We start from the raw sequence: 19,308 nt of genomic DNA on the forward strand, positions 1-19,308 counted from the left end.
TCTGTACCCCTATGTTTATTGCAGCACTATTTACAATAGGTAAAACCTGGAAACAACCCAAATGCCCAAAAATAGATGACTGGATCAAGAAGATGTGGCATATATACACAATGGAATATTATTCAGCAATCAAAAAAGATAAACTCATGCCATTCGCAGCAAGATGGATGAAACTAGAAGGAATTGTGATCAGTGAAATAAACCAGAAGAAAAAAGAAAAATATCCATGGTTTCACTTATGGTTCCAGGGGAACCAAATAAGACATCTGTGTAAAAAAATAGCAGTACAAAACACAACAAAGCAAAAGCAGACAATTATAAACCAGAGACATACTGCAGGGGAGGAGGAGAGAGAGGGAGGGAGGGAGGGAGGGAGGGAGGAGCACAGGGGCTGAGGTGATGGTGCACGGGTGCACTGGTGAAGGAAACTCTATGGGGACTCCACCTGAGGGGGTGGGGGGAAGCAAATACTGTTTAAAAATGAACAACAATGTAAAAAAATTAATATCAAACAAACAAAAAAGTCAGCTGTTAAAACGCGCCCTGCTTTCGCAGCCTCGGAGGCTAACGCTTGTCTGGGCTTACGCACGCCCCAGAGTATTGTAAAAGCGCGGGCGTCGTTGAGTCAGCGCCCCAGGCGCCTGCTAACGAGGAAACCCGCCCACGCGGACGGCGCGTCGACGCCGGCCCCCGCGAGCTTCACGCCCGCTCCGCGGGAGGCGCAGGGCTCCGCCTCGGCACAGCCGCGGGCCCCGCAGACGGCGCAGTCCGCCCAGCCTCCCCGGCAGGCGCCGGGCCCGCGCGGCCCAGCGAGGGGCAGCGGCCGGAAGCGCCCTCCAGGCCCGCCCCTTTGCGCCGGAGCCGGAAGTTGGAGACCCCGGCGGCGACGTCGCCCTCCGCGGCCCGCCGCGCACCATGCTCCGCGGGCCCCGTCGCGTCCCGGGCGTGCCCAGTCGCCTCCTCGGCGTCGTCGTAGCACCCGCCGCGGCCCTGGCTGTGGCGCTGCTCTCGGCGCTCTCGGGCTGCTCCCTCCTGGAGCGGGAGGCTTCCGTGGTCTCGGCGCTCAGCCCCTACTTCGGCACCAAGACCCGCTACGAGGATGCCAACCCCGGGCTGCCGCCGGACCCCGAGGCGCCGCGACGGGACCCGCAGCTGCTGGAGGACACCTGCACCCCCGTGCAGCTGGTCGCCCTCATCCGCCACGGCACCCGCTACCCCACGGCCAAGCAGATCCGCAAGCTGCGCCAGCTGCACGACCTGCTGCAGGCGCCTGGGCCCGGGGACAGCAGGCCTGGCGCTGCAGCCGGCCGCAGCCTGGGCGCCGTGCTGGCCGACTGGCCGCTGTGGTACGCGGACTGGATGGACGGGCAGCTGGTGGAGAAGGGATGGCAGGACATGAGACAGCTGGCGCTTCGCCTGGCCTCGCTCTTCCCGGCCCTTTTCAGCCGCGAGAACTACAGCCGCCTGCAGCTCATCACCAGCTCCAAGCACCGCTGTGTGGACAGCGGCGCCGCCTTCCTTCAGGGGCTGTGGCAGCACTACCACCCCGGGTTGCCGCCGCCCGACGTCGCAGGTGACAGCCCAGGCCCCAGGGCAGGTGTCCCTTGGTCCCCCCCTACCCCGAACCCCGTCATCCCCTAAATCTCCGACTTCCCGATCCCAGCCTCTCTTCACTTTCCTCAGCCCTCAGGCGCCCTGACTTTGGGTGTTCAGAATGCCTGTCGGCCTTCTCGTTCGGAGTTCCTTATTCATTCTCCAGGTATGAAGGAAGGTGGCGCCTTCTAAGTGCAGGACCAGGTAGTAGACGGTGGCGGATCCAGTAGTGAAGGAGAAAGACAAGGGCAGTTTGTGATCTCCTTTTGACAAATTGAACTGGCACCTTTGAGCACCAACACCCCCCGCCCCCCCAATCTCTCTCCTTCCCTGGCAAGCTAGTTCTATAGTTGGGCGCACTTTTAAAATGCAACCTAGGACTTCCTCCTCAGACTTTGTTTCTGATGCTACTTGACTGCTTTTGTTTTTTTAACTTAACAGCTTTGGAAGCTACTTGCTTATTCTGCGGCTTTGTCTGTTTTGTGTATGTGGCTGCTGTAGAGTTTAGAGTTATCTTCAGGTGTAATTGTGGTCGGTGGTTTCGTGCAGTATTTTACAGCTTATTCCATTATGTAAAATTTGAGAAATACTCTATTTGGGCCCCTTTTATTTCGTAGGTGAAGAATTTGAGTCTAAGAATACAACTTGCTCATTGTCCTTCAACAGTTTGAGGAGTAGAGTTGGGCCTAGAATCCAGGTCTTCTGTTTTTCCCCTTAATTGGTGCTTTTTTCCCCTTAAGAAATGGTTTAAAAGCTACAGCTATTTCGCAGCAACATGGGTGGAGCTGGAAGGGATTATGCTCAGTGAAATAAACCAGAAAGAAAAAGAAAAATATCGGATGGTTTTACTTATAGGAGGAATGTAGGGGAACTAAATAAGGGATCAGGAAAAGAAGTAATTATAATGAATTAAAAAACAAAATTAGCAGGCAACTGTAAAGCAGAGAAACATTCTGCGGGGGAGGGGGTGGGGGGATGAGCGGATGAGCACCAGGGACTGTGGTGATGGTGCTGGTGCACCGGTGCTGTGGTGGTGGGAATTTTATGGGGACTATGCCTGAGAGGAGAAAGCGTGCATTGTACAGAAGGGAAGAATGATGTTAAAGATATAATAGTAATAATAATAATAAGCTACAGCTAGTAATAATAGCAAACTCTTAATGCCTGCCCAGGATGCCCAGGTTTATTTTACTAAATCTATACAATTTCTCTTTGGGGTAGATGGTATTTCTCCCCTGTCTTAACTACTGAGGAAATTAAGACACAGAAGCATTATTATTTGCCTAACTTCATACAAATAGCAATGGAAATTTCATGCAACTAGACAGGAAATCTGATTTAGAGCTTTGTTTCTTAACCACTTTACTCTACAGCTCCCATTTCAATTAGAATATACACAATATTTTGTGCCAAAGAGATTGAACTCAAGTGTTCATGCTTTTTTGATCAGTTTTAAGATCAGAGTTGAGGTGAGACATCCTTTGGCTTCAAAGCCCAAGTGAAAAATAAATTAGAGGGTAACTGGTTTGTCATTTTTTCAATGCTATGCTTTCTAAAATTAGTTCTACCATTTCCAAGGGGTTCTTCCATTAAAATTTTGTGTCATGTTCTTACTCTGTGGGTGGGTAACTCAGCTGACTTGTGTTCAGTCCCTTGTTGAATTCTGCTTTTTAATTAAAACTAGACCTTTTCCTACTAGTGAAAATTCCCTCCAAATCTGTTACCTGAATATTAAAAGCAAAACATATTTTAAGATAGCACAGTGTGTGTGTGTGTGTGTGTAGTCACCATTTTCAGTCTCAGATTAAACCTTTTCCCTAGCTACTGCAGACACTTGTCTGTAGACAATTATTTTGCTTGTTGTGTATATCTAAGCTTTTGAGGGAGTCACTGAATTAGATTTTGTATTCTTATAGAAACAAAGCAATGCTTTTATTTAAAGAGCAGCAGTTAGATAAAAGCAAGGATGAAATATTCAGATCCACTTGAGAAATCATATTTTAAGCCACAGGAAAAAGACAAAGATATTTGTTTTCTTGTTACATTTTCTTGAGAATTATAATTCAGTTGGCAAAGTGGGTAGAGCTATTTCAGATCTCACATACGCACATAACATATATATTTTCTCACAGACATCCAAAGCAAAAGAGTATAACTTTTTGATTTTCTCATTTTGTGTACAGAAATATTATGCTTGGTGTTCTTTTCATGGTAAATTATTGGAGAGATGATGATTAGAATCTGTTTTGAACATGACCCTGGAAAAACTTAAATGGTTACCTTAAAGTTAAAAAGCGTGCTTATGAATGCTTTTCCAGTACATATTTGTTGCCAAATTGAGGAAAAAATGTAATTTGTTATGTTCTAAACTGAAAGTTATCTGGGAGCTTCAGTTAGGAAATAAACCAAATCTGAAGCACCTTGCTCAATGAAATACAGAAGACCTAAAACAATGTGTTTTGCGCTCTTGTTAGTAGTTTTTATCCAAAGCAGAGTGACAGTTGGGAAAGTTAATTTAGAAAATAAGATACTCTACTAAACTTCAGCTTAAAGTAGAAAAACAGATTTGATCTGTGGAATTATCACTTACCTTATAATTAGAAATTTTAATGTTCGCTTTCTTCAGTTTCCTCTGCCTGACAGAAACAGTACTTACGTAACATTTTTGCACTTTTTATAACTTTTATGTCTGTATTTTCTTTGAGAAAACATTATTTCATTACTTTTTTTCATTATGCAGTATTGTTATAACACATTTTATTTCATTTTCGATACTTTGTTTCTTTAGTCTTTTCTAGCAACTGTCATGAATTACAATCATTATAAAAATTAAAATCATTACAAATGGGAAATAGTTTTGCCCTGTGTCTTGATCATTGTTCTTACTTCAGACACACAGATGAGTATGTTTTTGGCATTCCATTTCACAATTGAAAGAGAATTTCCAATAATATGAACTGCCGTTTATGTCAATAATTTATATAATAATGTATTTTTTTTCTCCCATTTTAGATATGGAGTGTGGACCTCCAAGAATTAATGATAAACTAATGAGGTTCTTTGATCATTGTGAGAAATTTTTAACTGATGTGGAAAAGAATGCTACGGCTCTTTATCATGTAGAAGCCTTTAAAACTGGACCAGAAATGCAGAACATTTTAAATAAAGTTGCAGCTACTTTGCAAGTACCAGTCAGCAATTTAAATGCAGGTAATATGCCTATTTTTCATTTGAACTGTGAAACTTCAGTTTATATGCTTTAGTTGTGGGAAGATCGGGGTGAGGCTGGAGGCTTTGGGGGTGAAAGAATTCACCAGAGACAGAGTGGAGAATAGAAAAGTCAGATTTATTGAAATACACTGCTAAAAGAAGCAGCAGAAGAGGTTTTCTATGCCTAAATAGCATTTGGGGCTCTTTTTATATACTATTTCTGTGGGCTTTTCCTGGCTTGAGGAGTTGGTGCTTGTTGGTTGTTACTCATTGGAACATCAGGTTTCAGTCAGCTTTCCCTTTAGGTGATGTGTTATGTTTGCCCTGTTTCCACATTTTCTAGAATTCTGATAACCATAGGTCATAAAGACCTGTGGTCTGGCTCCAAAGATAATTTTCTTGGATTCCCTTTCTTACCTTGTTGTATAGCACAAAGAAAACGTGGACATGCGGGCTAATAAGAAGCAGTTTTAATGCACCGGTGCTTACTCAGTGGGTTCACATCCCAAAGCTTCTACGCAATAAAGAGACTTTGTAGGAAGTCAGGCGCTTATATACACTTTGTTTCTTTTTTTTTTTTTTTTTAAAGATTTTATTTATTTCTTTATACTAGAACTGGGGTACAGGCCAGATGCGCGGGAGGGTGAGAGGATTCACCAGAGACAGAGCGGGGAACAGAACAGGCAGACTGATGAAATACACTGCTGAGGGGAGCAGTGGGCGTGACAGAGGTCTGCCACACCATGTGGGTCCCTCGCGGGCTGGCTGGGATCAAACCAGCGCTGCAGTCTGCGGACAGCTTCACAGCGTGGCACTCAACCGCCTGCGCCACCAGGGGAGGCTCTACACTTTCACAAGGCTCTACAACTTTCACAAGTTTCTACAAGGCTCCGGGTGGGTTTGCATTGGCAGCTGTACACGGTCAGATAGGGCGTGATACATGGTCTAACATGAAGCAAGATTCATACTAGGGACTAAGTTGCATACCAGGAACTGAGCAAAAGGTTGTTACTATCTCAGGCTGCTTATCTCAGGTCACCATGCTTCATTCTCCCCTTTTTGATGCTCTGACTTACTGAAGCACATCACCATGACTGTAGTTCTCCTGACGAATTAGGGGTTGGTGACGAGGCAGGGAAACAGTAGACATCACACGGGGGTATTAGGTTGGGGTAAGCACTAGGGGAGTCTTGACAAGGAGGAAGGAAAACCCAACCAGAGATAGCCCAAGACAGGAGAAGAAAAACCAGGGGAACCGATGTCCTCAGGCTTTGGCCTTGCGTGGACTAGTCAGCTTCCGGTTGTGACTAGAGCAGGGCTTGATGAGGACATCTTGTCACCAATTCGGCAAAGAGTTAGTCAGAGGGGGGTTTGCTGGTCAGATGAGCAGGTCCATGAATGTATTTTAGGAGGTGGAGACGTCATAGCCTGGTCCGGCGCTGCTGGTTTGACCCAACTGTGATGAATCCACGGAGTCACCTCAGCTACTTTAATTGCTGTGGGAATGGACAGAATGACAGTAAAAGGACCACGCCAGCGGGGTTTAAGAAGTTGCAGGTTCCATTCTTTAACCCAGACATTGTCTCCAGGTTTTAAAGAATGTACAGGACCTGCGAGACTAACAGGGAGTTGTTCCTGTGCTCAGTGATTTCATTGGCAGAGAATAGTGCCCCAAACCTGCATCGGTTGGGCGATATTAATGTTTCCAGTTTGTCTAAGGTCACCCTGCAGGGATTGAATTACGGGGGATGTAGAGGATTTTAAAAGGGGAAAACCCCATCTGTTTGTTAGGGTTAAGGCCCTGGGTAACAGTTGATCCCACCATCCTTCTGATCCTTTATTACCTCTGCCTTTTTTTCCATCTTTTTTGCTACCCTTTTATGTCCTTCCTCTCTGTACTTCCACTTAACAATTATAGTGTGAATTGTTGTGTAGTTAAAAGAGTGGCTTAATAAATGTACTTTGTTGTTCCTAATTTTCAAGTAAAGGACTAATGTCTTTTATAACTTTATTTCTCCTGCTCCAACACTTGAAAATGAGCAAAGTTCTTATGCTCTATGTGGTAAATCCTTGGATAAAGCTTTTTGTTGGTTGTCGTAGGCAAACATGATCTTGAAAAATATATTACTTGTTTTGAAGTGATAGTGGTTTGTAACATTTTTTAGTTTCAGGTGTACGGCATTATGATTCCACAACTATATATACTGCATCATGATCTTCAACAAAAGTCTAGTTTCTGTCCCTCATCTTATCATTGACACCCTTTACCTGTTTTACCATGACAATATATTACTTTTAACAGCAGAAAAAAAGCTACTGTTTTGCAGAGAGAAAGTTTTTTTTTCTTTCATTGGGCTGAAGGTATACCTCTTTATGGTTTCTTCCTGACAGTTCCAGTGTCTCCCTTGCGATTGAACAGTGTTAGCCTTAATTCTTTAATAGCCAGGAAGAAGCTGAATAGTGTCTTTTCCAAATGGAATATATAGTTTCTTCAACTGTGCTGAACATGGCATTCAATAGGTATTTAACCTTTGGAAAATTGCAGAAATTAGTAACCTATACCATTTTATCTCTTTTTCAGATTTAATTCAGGTAGCTTTCTTTACCTGTTCATTTGATCTGGCAATTAAAGGTATTAAGTCTCCTTGGTGTGATGTTTTTGACATAGATGACGCAAAGGTAAGTGTTACTTTTGCCATTTCATTGCTTTTTTTTGCATAATGTTTTTGTTGTTACTCCAAGCAGCTTTTCAGAAAAAATAAGCAGATAGGGGATTTTAATTGTCTTTGACTAACTTGTAATTTTTCTTAAATAAAAAGAGGTTAATTGTTCAGGTAGAGTCTACATATTTGTAAATATTTTGGGATTATACAACTCTGGAAAAACATTCTTCTATGGTAATTTGATTTCTAACCACACAGTTTAAAACCTATCTCCCCATCATCAAATTTTACTGCTAGAAGGGATTGTAGAGCTAATATCACCCAAATTCTTCTTTTTATAGGAAGCCAAAGTTCAGAGAATGGTAGTTCAACAGTTTATCTCTTTTTCTTTTTCTTTCTTTTATATAATTATTACATCATTTTTCATCTTTGCACAATGTATGCATTTTCATTATGGTTATATTCCCCATACAATTGCACCCCCCCTTATTTTGACTCTAGTCCTTCCTTTCCCCGCCCCTCCCAACCCCCACCCCGTAGTGTGTCTCTTGTTTATAGTTGCTTGTTGGTTTTGATTTTTACTTTGTATTGATTAGTCTTTTTCCTTGTCTCTTATTTGAGTTTTCTAAATTCCTGCTCTGAGTGAGACCATCCGGTATTTTTCTTTTTCCTTCTGACTTATTTTGTTGATCATGATCCCTTCTAGCTCCATCCATGTTGCTGCAAACTGTATGTGTTTATCTTTTTTGATTGCTGAGTAATATTCCATTGTGTATATGTACCACATCTTCCTGATCCAGTCATCTATTTTGGGGCATTTGGGTTGTTTCCATAGCTTAGCTATTGTAAATAGTGCTGCTATAAACATAGGCATGCAGGTGCCCTTTGGAATTAATGTTTGTGTGTCATTTGGGTAAATACCTAGGAGTGGAGTTGCTGGATCATATGGAAGCTCTATGTTTAGTAGGTCAAGAAATCTCCACACAGCTCTCCATAGTGGTTGGACCAGTTTGCACTCCCACCAGGAGAGTTCCTTTTTCTCCACAACCTCGCCAACATTTGTTGTTGCTAGTTTTTTTATATGTGCCATTGTCACTGGTGTGAGATGGTATCTCATGGTAGTTTTGATTTGCATTTCCCTGATTGCAAGTGATGTTGAACATTTTTTCATATGCCTGTTGGCCATTTGCATTTCCTCTTTGGAGAAGTTCCTTTTTAGCTCTATTGCCCATTTTTTGACTGGGTTATTTACTTTGTTTTGTTGAGTCTCGTCAGCTCTTTGTAGATTTTTGTGATCAATCCTTTATCATTAGTGTTGTGTGCAAAAACTTTCTCCCAGTTGGTGAGGTGTCTCTTTGTTTTGGTTATTGTCTCTTTTGCTGTGTAGAAGCTTTTTAATTTGATGTAGTCCCAGCTGTTTATCTTTGCCTTCACTATCACTGCTTTGGGTGATGTGTCTATAAAGATGTCTTTGAGGTGCATGTCATGAATGTTTTGCCTATATTTCCTTCTATGTATTTTATGGTTTCAGGTCTTATGTCTAGTTCTTTGATCCATTTTGAGTTGGTTTTTGTGCATGGTGTGAGGTCATAGTCAAGCTTCATTCTTTTGCATGTAGTGACCCAGTTTTCCCAGCACCATTTATTGAACAAACTTTCTTTGCTCCAGTGCATATTCTTTGCTCCTTTGTCAAAGATTAGTTGACCATAGATCTGTGGGTTTATTTCTGGATTTTCTATTCGATTCCATTGGTCTGTGTGTCTGTTCTTGTTCCAATACCATGCAGTTTTGATGATTATGGCTTTGTAGTATAGTTTGAAATCTGGGAGTGTGATGCCTCCATTCCCTTCTTTGTTTTTCAGGAGAGCTTTGGCTATTCGGGGTTTTTGGTGATTCCATATGAATTTCATCAATAATTGTTCTATTTCTTTGAAGAATGTCATTGATATTTTGATTGGAATAGCATTGAATCTGTAGATTGCTTTTGGTAGGATGGCCATTTTAATAATGTTAATTCTTCCAATACATGAGCAGGGGATGTCTTTCCATTTCTTTGTGTCTTCTATTTCTTTTAATTGTGTTTCATAGTTTTCTTTGTATAGGTCTTTTACCCCTTTTGTTAGATTTATTCCCAAGTATTTGATTTTTTTTTATTTCAATAATAAAAGGGATTTTTTTTTTATTTCTTCTTCAGATTTATTGTTTGTGTATAGGAAGGCTACTGAGTTTTGCGTGTTGATTTTGTATCCTGCCACTTTACTAAACTGATTGATTAGTTGAATTAGTTTTTCTGTGGAGTTTTTGGGGTTCTCTCTATATATTATCATATCATCTGCAAATAGTGATAGTTTAACTTCTTCTTTTCCTATTTGGATTCCTTGTATGTCTTTCTCTTGTCTTATTGCTCTGGCTAGGACTTCCAGTATTATATTGAAAAGCAGTGGTGAGAGTGGACATCCTTGTCTTGTTCCAGATCTTAATGGAAATGCTTTCAGCTTTTTGCCATTGAGAATGATACTGGCTGTGGGCTTGTCATGTATGGCCTTTATGATTCAATGGCCTATTTCTTTTTTATAAAAGTTTTAGTAATAGGTTGTAATTCTGTGTTCTATAGTTTCTATCTGCTTATTTCACTTTCTGTTATTTTCTTAAATTTTTTTTAATTTATATTTTTAAATTATTTTTTTATTTTGGTAACATTGGTTTACAGTGTTGTATGATTTAGGGTTGTAAGTTCATGCTTCTTCAGATGTATGTTAATAGTGCATACCACCAAAGCATCCACAGTCCTCTACTTAAGACTATTGGGCCCTCTCCCATCCTTTGTAATCCACCACCCAAACTCCCCATCTAGTAGCCTAAATGTAAGATTTCTAAGAGTTGCTTTGGCTTTTGAGCGAGATCATCCAATATTCGTCTTTCTCTTTCTGACTGACTTTGCTTAGCATAATCTGTTCCAGTTCCATCCCAGTTGTTGCACATGGCAAATGTTCATTTTTTTTTTTTTTATGGTCGATTAGTACTCCATTGTGTATATATGCTCCATCTTCTTTGTCCCCTCATCTGCCGGTTATTTCCATAATTTGGTTGTTGTTAATAGTGCTGCAGTGAACATGGGAGTGCATATGTCCTTTCAAAGAAGTGTTTTTGTGTTCTTCAGCTAGATACCAAGGAATGGATTTGCTGGATCTAATGGCAGATCTATTGTTAACATTTTGAGAAATCTCCACACTTTTTTCCATAGGGAGTGGGCAGTCTACATTGCCGCCAACAGTGTAATCGGGTTCCATTTTCCCCACACCCTTGCCAGAACTTGTTGTTTCTGGTCTTTTAGAAATAGTCCATTTTCTTGCGTGTGAGGTGGGTATTTCATTGTAGTTCTGATTTGCATTTCCCTGATAAGAGATCAACAGCTTTTCATTTGCCTCTTGGCCATCTGTATGTCTTCTTTGAAGAAGGGTCTTTTTAACTTTTTCCATGTTTTGATTGGATTTTTTGTTCTCTTGTTGAAGTTCTTTTATATCTTAGCTGTTAGCCCTCTGTCAGAGGTATAATGTGTAAATATTTTCTCACATTTGGGAGATAGGTCCTTTTGATATGCATAAGAGTTATAGTTTGATGATATCCCATTTATTTTTTGCTTTTGTTTCCCTTGCCATTGGTGTTAAGGCCCCAAAGAAATTCTTGAAGCTAGTGTCATGGAGTATTTTGTCTATGCTTTCTTTTATGTATTTTATGGTTTTTAACCTGTTTTGAGTTAATTTTTGTGTATGTCTGAGATAGTGGTGTAGTTTCATTCTTTTGCCTGGTTCAGATGGTCATTTTCACAATATTAGTTATTCTGGTCTATGAGCAGGGTCTATGTTTCCGTTTCTTTGTGTCTTTTTTTTCTTGTTAATAGTGTTTTCATTTTAGTGATCTTTCAACTCCTTTGTTAAATTTATTCTTAGAAACTTCGGTTATTGGTTTTGTTTTTTGTTTTTTGTGGGTATAAATGGGATTATTTTCTTGATTCCTTTCTCTTCTAGATTCTGTTTGCATATAGAAATGCAACTGTTATTTATGCATTAATTTTTTAGCCTGCCACTTTACTGTTTCTGTTCTTAGTAGTTTTTTAGTGAAGATTTTAAGGGTTTTCAGTGTATTTTATTATGTCCTCTACAAATAGTGATAGTTTTACTTAACATGCTCTTCTCAATGAACAATCTTGGAGATCATTTTGTGTTGGTATATGTAGATCTACAATAATATAAATTTCCATATCCCATAGTATGTTTATTCCTCATTTCATTTAATCATCTATTAATGGAATTTAGTTATTTTCAGGAATTTTGTGTATAGGAGCGCTCTTATAAACAGTGTTTATGTATTCTTTCTGTGTGCTTCTGTGAATATTACTTTATAAGAAATAGAATGAAATGTGCTATAGAATTTGTGTGTTTTCCTGGTTTTTGCCAGTTTATCCTCCAGAATATCTGTATCAATATGTACTCCTAGCAGTATCACTTTTTCCATATCCTTGGTCCACTTTCATTATTTTTTTGAAGGTAGTATATGAATGAAAATAACATATTTTCTCTTTGATATCTTCCTAAAGTTCTTAAAAATTCCTGATCCGCTGTTGGCATTTTTTGTACTTAGTGAATATTCTATGTGCATATTTTTTATTTTTCTGTATTTATCTTTACTACTAATATAATTTTATAAGGGGGAGGTGATCTCATTATGCTGAAGTGTCCTGTATACTGGGTGTTGGCTGTGGATATTCCTAATTTGTTCTCGCATACCAGACTATACTTTGTCACAGTTCAAATTTTTGTCTCAATGTAAATATGTGTCATAGACCTTTGGGACCAACTCTTTATTTTATATATATTTTCTATCAGCCTTCATTTTCGTGCAATGTGCACTTTCTTCTCTCAGGTGTAGTCCCCGTGAAATTCCCACCACCAATTCACCTGTGTACTATCACCATAGTCCCTTGTGCTCTTCCCACTACTGTTTGGATTCTTCTCCCTCCTCCTCCCCAGCAGAATGTCTCTGATTTATAGTTATCCGTTGATTTTAATTTTTAATTTATTATAATTGTTTTTTTTTCCTGATCCTTTATTTGGTTCCTCTACATTTCTCCTATAAGTAAAACGATCTGATATTTTTCTTTCTCTTTCTGGCTTACTTCACTGAGCATAATCCCTTTCAGCTCCATCCATGTTGCTGTGAATGGCATGTGTTTATCTTTTTTGATTGCTGAGTAATATTGCATTGTGTATCTATACCACATCTTCTTGATCCAGTCATCTATTTTTGGGTGTTTGGGTTGTTTCTATAGCTTACCTATTGTAAAAAGTGCTGCAAGAGACATAGGAGTGCAGGTGTCCTTTTGAATTAATATTTTTGTGTTCTTTGGGAGATTCCTAGGAGTGGAATTGCTGGATCATATGGAAGCTCCATTTTTAGTAATTTGAGGAACCTCTACACAGCTTTCCATGGTGGTTGGACCAGTTTGTATTCCCACCAGCAGTGGAGGAGAATTCCTTTTTTTCCACATCCTCATCAACATTTGTTGTTGTTAGTTTTTTAGATATGTGCCATTCTTAGTGGCGTAAGATGGTATCTCATTGCAGATTTGAAATGCATTTCCCTGGTTACAAGTGATGTCAAACATTTTTTCATATGCCTGTTGGCCATTTGTATTACCTCTTTGAAGAAACATCTTTTTAACTCTTCTGCCCATTTTTGACTGGATTGTATACTTTGTTTTTGTTGAGTCTAGTCAGCTCTTTGATCAGTCTCTTATCAGTAGTTTTATGTACAAAAATTTTCTCCTAAACAGTGGGGTGTCTCTTTGTTTTGGTTAATGTCTCTTTTGCTGTACAGAAGCTCTTTACTTTGATGTAGTCCCAGCTATTCACCTTTTCCTTTGCTTTCTTTGCTTTAGGTGATGTTTCTTTTTTTTTTTTAATTTATTTATGCATATAAGAGCTGGGGTACAGGCCAGAGATGTGGGGGTTGGGGGGTAACAGGATCCACCAGAGACAGAATAGGGAACAGAATAGGCAGACTGACTGAAATACACTGCCGAGGGGAGCAGCGAGTCAGTCAGGAGAAGTCTGCTGTGCCATATGGGTTGCTCCCTGGCCGGCCGGGGATCGAACTGGTGATGCAGAGGCTGTGGATTGCTTCATAGTGCAGTGTTTAACCCCTTGCACCACCAGGGAGGCCCCTAGGTGATGTTTCTATAAAGATGTTACTGCAACTCTTAAACGCTTTAAATGGCAAATGTAAACTCTATTAATGCTAAAATTCTACTGTACTATGTACAGCATGGCAATTAAACAATGTAACCTTTTCTGATAGAATCAGCTTTGAATTAGAATCTTACATTAATAAAATGTATTAGTAATGATTTTTCAAATTTTTATTTTTAGGTATTGGAATATTTAAATGATCTGAAACAGTATTGGAAAAGAGGATATGGGTATACTATTAATAGTCGATCCAGCTGTACCCTGTTTCAGGATATCTTTCAGCACATGGACAAAGCAGTTGAGCAGAAACAAAGGTAAAAACTTAAAAAAATTATTTGATGTGTATTCTGAATATTGTCTTTTAATGGATGATTTTAAAACCTTGATTTTGTTTATGCATTTCCAAACTTTTTTTTTTTAAAAGATTTATTTATTTATTTATACAAGCACTGGGTACAGTCAAAAGCGCGGGAGGGTGAGAAAATTCACCAGAGTCAGAACAGAGAGCAGAGCAGGAAGACTGACAAAACGCACTGCTGAGGGGAGCAGCAGGCGGCAGGAGAGGTCTGCGCGCCATGTGGGACCCTCACCTGGCGGCCGGGGATCAAACTGGCGCTGCAGAGGCTACGGACAGCTTCGCAACCCAGCGCTCAACCTCTGCGCCACCGGGGAGGCCCTCCAAACTATTTTAATATAATAATTATACCTTCAAAAGAGTTAGCTGACATGTAAGGTATAGAGCATATGAATTCCTGTCAATCCCAAAACTAGAATATTACCAATAATTTGCATTTATTTACATGTTCCTCAATGATTCCATTTTCATGCCTCCCTTTGCCCCCCTGCACTCTTTATCCCCTTAACTCCTATTCTGAATTTTGTGTTTATCATTCTTTCCCTCCTTAAAAAGTTTTTATTATGAATTTATGTTTACCTAATCAGTGTTTACTTTTGCTTAAAAATCATATGCTTATTGTCTTTTTTTCCCCCCTCAACATTACATTTATAATATTCATTAGATTGTTATATATACCACAGTTCATTCATTTTCATTAAAGTACAATAATCATTAATATGTAACATTCAATAATTAAATACCATAATTTATAACTATTTTCTCTTGTCAGAGGCCACTTGAGTAGTTTCTGTTCTTTGCTATTGTAAAGAGTATGATTGTACATGACTCTTGTGGAATATACAATAAAAACGTCATTTTACTTTTTAAATTAGAGTTTCTCATTGAAAAGCCTTTGGTGACATTTGTGTTATTCCAAGTTAAATATTTCAAATTTGAGCTTTTGATGGACACTAAAGCACATTTTGTTTGTAAATGTACTTCAGTGAAAGCTTATACATTCACAGGGCCTCCCCTGGTGGCACAGCGGTTGAGCACTGGGCTGTGAAGCTGCCCGCAGACTCTGCTGCGCCGGTTCAATCCCTGGCCACCGGTGAGGGTCCCACATGGTGCGCAGACCTCTCCTGCTGGGCTCACTGCTCCCCTCAGCAGTGTACTTCGTCAGTATGCCTGTTCTGCTGCCCGCTATGGCTCTGGTGAATTCTCTCACCCTCCCACACTTCTGACTGTACCCAGTGCTTGTATAAATAAATAAATAAATCTTTAAAAAAAAAAAAAAGTAATACTTTGGAAAAAAAAAGCTTATACATTCATTCACAATTGGAGATGAAAATCATGAATGAGATATAAAGATTGAGACAGAAATCCTGAAGATGGTATATTTTATTGTTTGCAGTATTAAATTTTATATGTGCATGTACAGAAGGAGGGAGAAAGTTTTTCTTGAGTTTAATGAGAGTTAGGGAAAGAAGTCAGATGGAGTTCATGTTTCATTTCTGTTACTAAAAACTTTTGTGGGACAAAATAGCTAAGACAAGTACTCTCTTTAACATAGGTGTTAACTTTTTTCCTCCTTAGTTTTATGATTGGTTTATAACTTGGGGACTTCATGATAACAGATCTTTACTACTTTTTATTATTTATATTGTTGGATATAAGATATTATAAACATAAAATTGTGTCAGTGAGATTCTCAGCTAACTTTTACATGGTTTGCTGTTAAACTTTCAGATCAGATTTAGCCTTTAAGTCAGAAGTTTGGCATTGATGTTTTATTAAATTATTTCTGTACACTGAAAACTATAAAATCTTACACAGAAAAAAGAAGACCCAAATAAATGGAGAAATTCACTGTCTCTATAGATTAGGAAACTCATATTCATGATCACATTCCCTTTAGGTCTCTTTGTAGAAAATGAGAAATTCCATATTTCAACATGAGGTGGCAGTATTGAAATAAGTGTGTTGTGACACCAAGTGGATTTTAAATAGCTGTTTTATTTAATTATTTAGCCCTACATTGTGATGAGGGGATCTTTGTGTTTTAAAATTCTTTGAAACATGCAGATTCCAGCTCCCTAGAACCTGTTCTTGCTTGTCTTTTATTTCTCTGAAAAGTCAGAGTTCTGTGGAATTTAACTATGTATACCAGGAATCTCTTATAGCACTATTAGTTAAAAGCTGGTAAAGAAGTGTTAAAGCTTATATATGAATATCTGTCCATCTGTCCATTCATCCATCCATCCATCCATCTTTGTAACTACCCAGTCTGTTTTCTGAATTCAGATTCAGATTTCCATCTGCCTTCTAGAAAGATTCTTTTTGACTCTCAGTAATTTGTAGGTCTGTGATGTCTGAGACTTTATTTCACTACTTCCCCCCCCCTTACTTAAAGCAGGCAAGTATAGTTGGTACTCAGTATTCTTTGAAGGAATATCTACAATCCTTTTTCTCCTTTATTCTCTGTTTTAGGCACTGTCACCACCATGTCCAGATACCTAAGTCACAAACTTTGACTCACTCCTGCATGTCTACATCTACTCATAATATTAGGGGTTTTTTGCTTTTACTTTTATGTCAATTCATTTCACTTCTTCATCCCCACCGCTACCTCCTCAGTTCAGGCTAGTATCATCTGTGTCCCAAATTTTAGCAACTGCTTCCTAAGGGATTCCCTGATTTCAGTGTTAACTCCTGTTCTACTCCCAGTGTAATCATTTTGCTGACAATAGAGGGTTTATAAAGATGAATACATTTAAACTTATGTCAAGGAATTCATGTCCTAGTTTGGAGCTTATTTTTATAATAGCACTAAAGCAGGTTTAAAAGTATGGAAGGAAAATTAATTTGAACCATGGGGTCTGGTAAAGGCTTTATGGGAGGCAGAATCTTTGAGGAAGGTCCTAAAGACTACTTTCCCTAACCTTAGCATATCAGTCTTTATTATTCTGATTTTTTTAAAACAACTTTATTGAAATATAATTGATGTAAAGAGCACATATTTCAAGCATACAATTTGATGAATTTTTACCTCTGTGTGTGTGTATATGTGTATATAGATATATACACACCCTCATAAAACTATCTCCATAATCAAGATGATGAAATACCCATCACTTGTTAATGTTTGTGACTCTAACCCACTTTCAATATCCCATCCAGGCCAGCTGTACATTAATATATGTATTAATAGATATACACAGCTTTCACTTTCACTATATATTAATCTGTATTTTCTTGAATTTTATATAAAAGAGCCATGTAATATGTACATGTTTGGTTTAACTTCTTCCATTCAGCATAATCTGGCTATGGGATTCATCTGTATTTCAGTAGGTACCAGTAGTTCATTTCTTTTTAGACTGAGTAGTATTTAATTAATAGATAAACTACAATTTGTTTTTGCATTCTCCTTTTGATGGATATTTGGGTTGTTTTCAGTTTGAAGCTATTAAAAACAAAGGAGCTATCTTTTTAGGGATATATACTTTCATCTTTCTTGGGTAATACCTAGGGATGAAATGACTGAGGGATTTTGTCTTTGGTATATAGTATCTGTTCACATCTTTTCCATTTTTAAATTTGGTTGTTAATTTTTTTTTTATTATTTTGTTGTAAGACATCTTTATGTATATTCTAGGTACAGATCCTTTCTCAGATATACAGGTCTGTGTTTTGTCTTTGTAATGATATTTTTTGTGGGTTGATTTTGCCCCACTATGAAACAGTTCCTCCTGAGCATCTATTTGGTACACTGTGTATTTTGAGGTTTTCCTAGTTTGGCTTGTGGAAACACAGACTGCTGGCCCTATGTTAGCTCTGGAAATTTTTCACCTATTTTCTTCTCCCTCTATGTTTTTCCCTGGATTTGCATAGTTTTCTCACATACACGTGTGATTCTTACTAACTTGATGAGAACGCCTGCATATCTGTGGAACACTCTTTCCTCTCCTGTGAGTTTTAGATAGTGTAGCCTTGCTAAATTCTTATTTACTGGAATCTGTTGAGTCCTATCTCATCTACTCAGAAAAATTGCCATGTCTGTTTGCTCCCCTTCCCTGATAATATAACCAGAATGCTAAGGCCATTGTTGGAGTTGACCATATTTGCCTTATCTTATACTTCACTCTGTTGTTGAGTGTCTGTAAACTGCAGTTTCATTTATTTTTTCTCACTTTCTAGTTGTTAAAGGCAGGAAGATAAATCTGATCCCTGTTACTCCATCTTGACTGGCAGCATAAATTGTTATCTGTTTTTGCTTGAGAAAAGACTATGCTTGGGTCATTTTAGTTTTACATTTGTGTTGATCTGTCAAACTGATGCTTCCTTAAAAGCCACTTTGGAGCTAATGTCTCAATAACATGTATAAGAAGACTTAAAAATTTTGTTTCTACTGATAATTTTCTTCCCAAAGCACAGCAGTATCTTTGGTATTTCCTGTTCCTTATTTGTGCACTTACTTAAATAAGGGAATTATATGAGTTGTCTAAAACTCTATTTGATCTCTTTGGATCATGTTTAAAAATACTTTGTGTAATATTAGTTGAGTGTGAAACTAAGAGCTTAGAAAAATCTAAGCTGAGTACATTTAGGGGAAAAACATGCAATTATTTGTTGTTTTTTTCTTACTGAGCTCCTTGAATGTCTTCAATTCATTTTTGGGTGTTTTTTTTTTTCTCACCTACTTTGAATACACATATAATTAGCAATATAAGTTTGGACTTCAGCCTTAATTTTATTTTTAATTGAAACTTTGATAAAATCTCCTTACCAACTGATACAAGTACAAGAGGCTATTATTTGGAGAACTGAATTCTTTTTTTTTTTTTTTTTTAAAGATTTATTTATACAAGCACTGGGTACAGTCAGAAGCACGGGAGGGTGAGAGAATTCACCAGAGTTAGAGCGGAGAGTAGAGCAGGCAGACTGATGAAACGCACTGCTCAGGGGAGCAGCGGGCGGCAGGAGAGGTCTGCGTGCCACGTGGGACCCTCACCAGGTGTCTAGGGATCGAACCGGCACTGCAGAGGCTGTGGGCAGCTTCGAAACCCAGCGCTCAACTGCTGTGCCACCAGGGAGGCCCTGGAGAACTGAATTCTTACCTTGCTAAATAACATTGGATAATTTCACTTATCTTTTTCTTCTTTCTGAAATGAGAAGACTTGACCACATCTCAACCCTAAAACATTATGATCCCAACTGTGCATTTCCATAATTATATTAATAGTTAACATTTTTT

At 38.9% G+C, this 19,308-nt stretch overlaps 1 protein-coding gene across 1 annotated transcript in view; it reads left to right on the forward strand.

Moving 5' to 3' along the window:
• Positions 1-915: 915 nt before the first annotated feature.
• MINPP1 (multiple inositol-polyphosphate phosphatase 1) overlaps positions 916-19,308 on the forward strand; it is a 29,326-nt gene continuing 10,933 nt past the window's right edge. The window contains 4 exon segments of the mRNA XM_037496280.2: positions 916-1,573; positions 4,606-4,803; positions 7,385-7,482; positions 13,895-14,028. Coding sequence (XP_037352177.1) covers positions 916-1,573; positions 4,606-4,803; positions 7,385-7,482; positions 13,895-14,028 — 1,088 coding nt within the window.

Source organism: Talpa occidentalis, unplaced genomic scaffold, assembly GCF_014898055.3.
Source record: "Talpa occidentalis isolate TD23 unplaced genomic scaffold, MPIMG_talOcc4v2.1 talOcc4.8, whole genome shotgun sequence".
In the NCBI taxonomy this organism is placed as follows: Eukaryota; Metazoa; Chordata; class Mammalia; order Eulipotyphla; family Talpidae; genus Talpa; species Talpa occidentalis.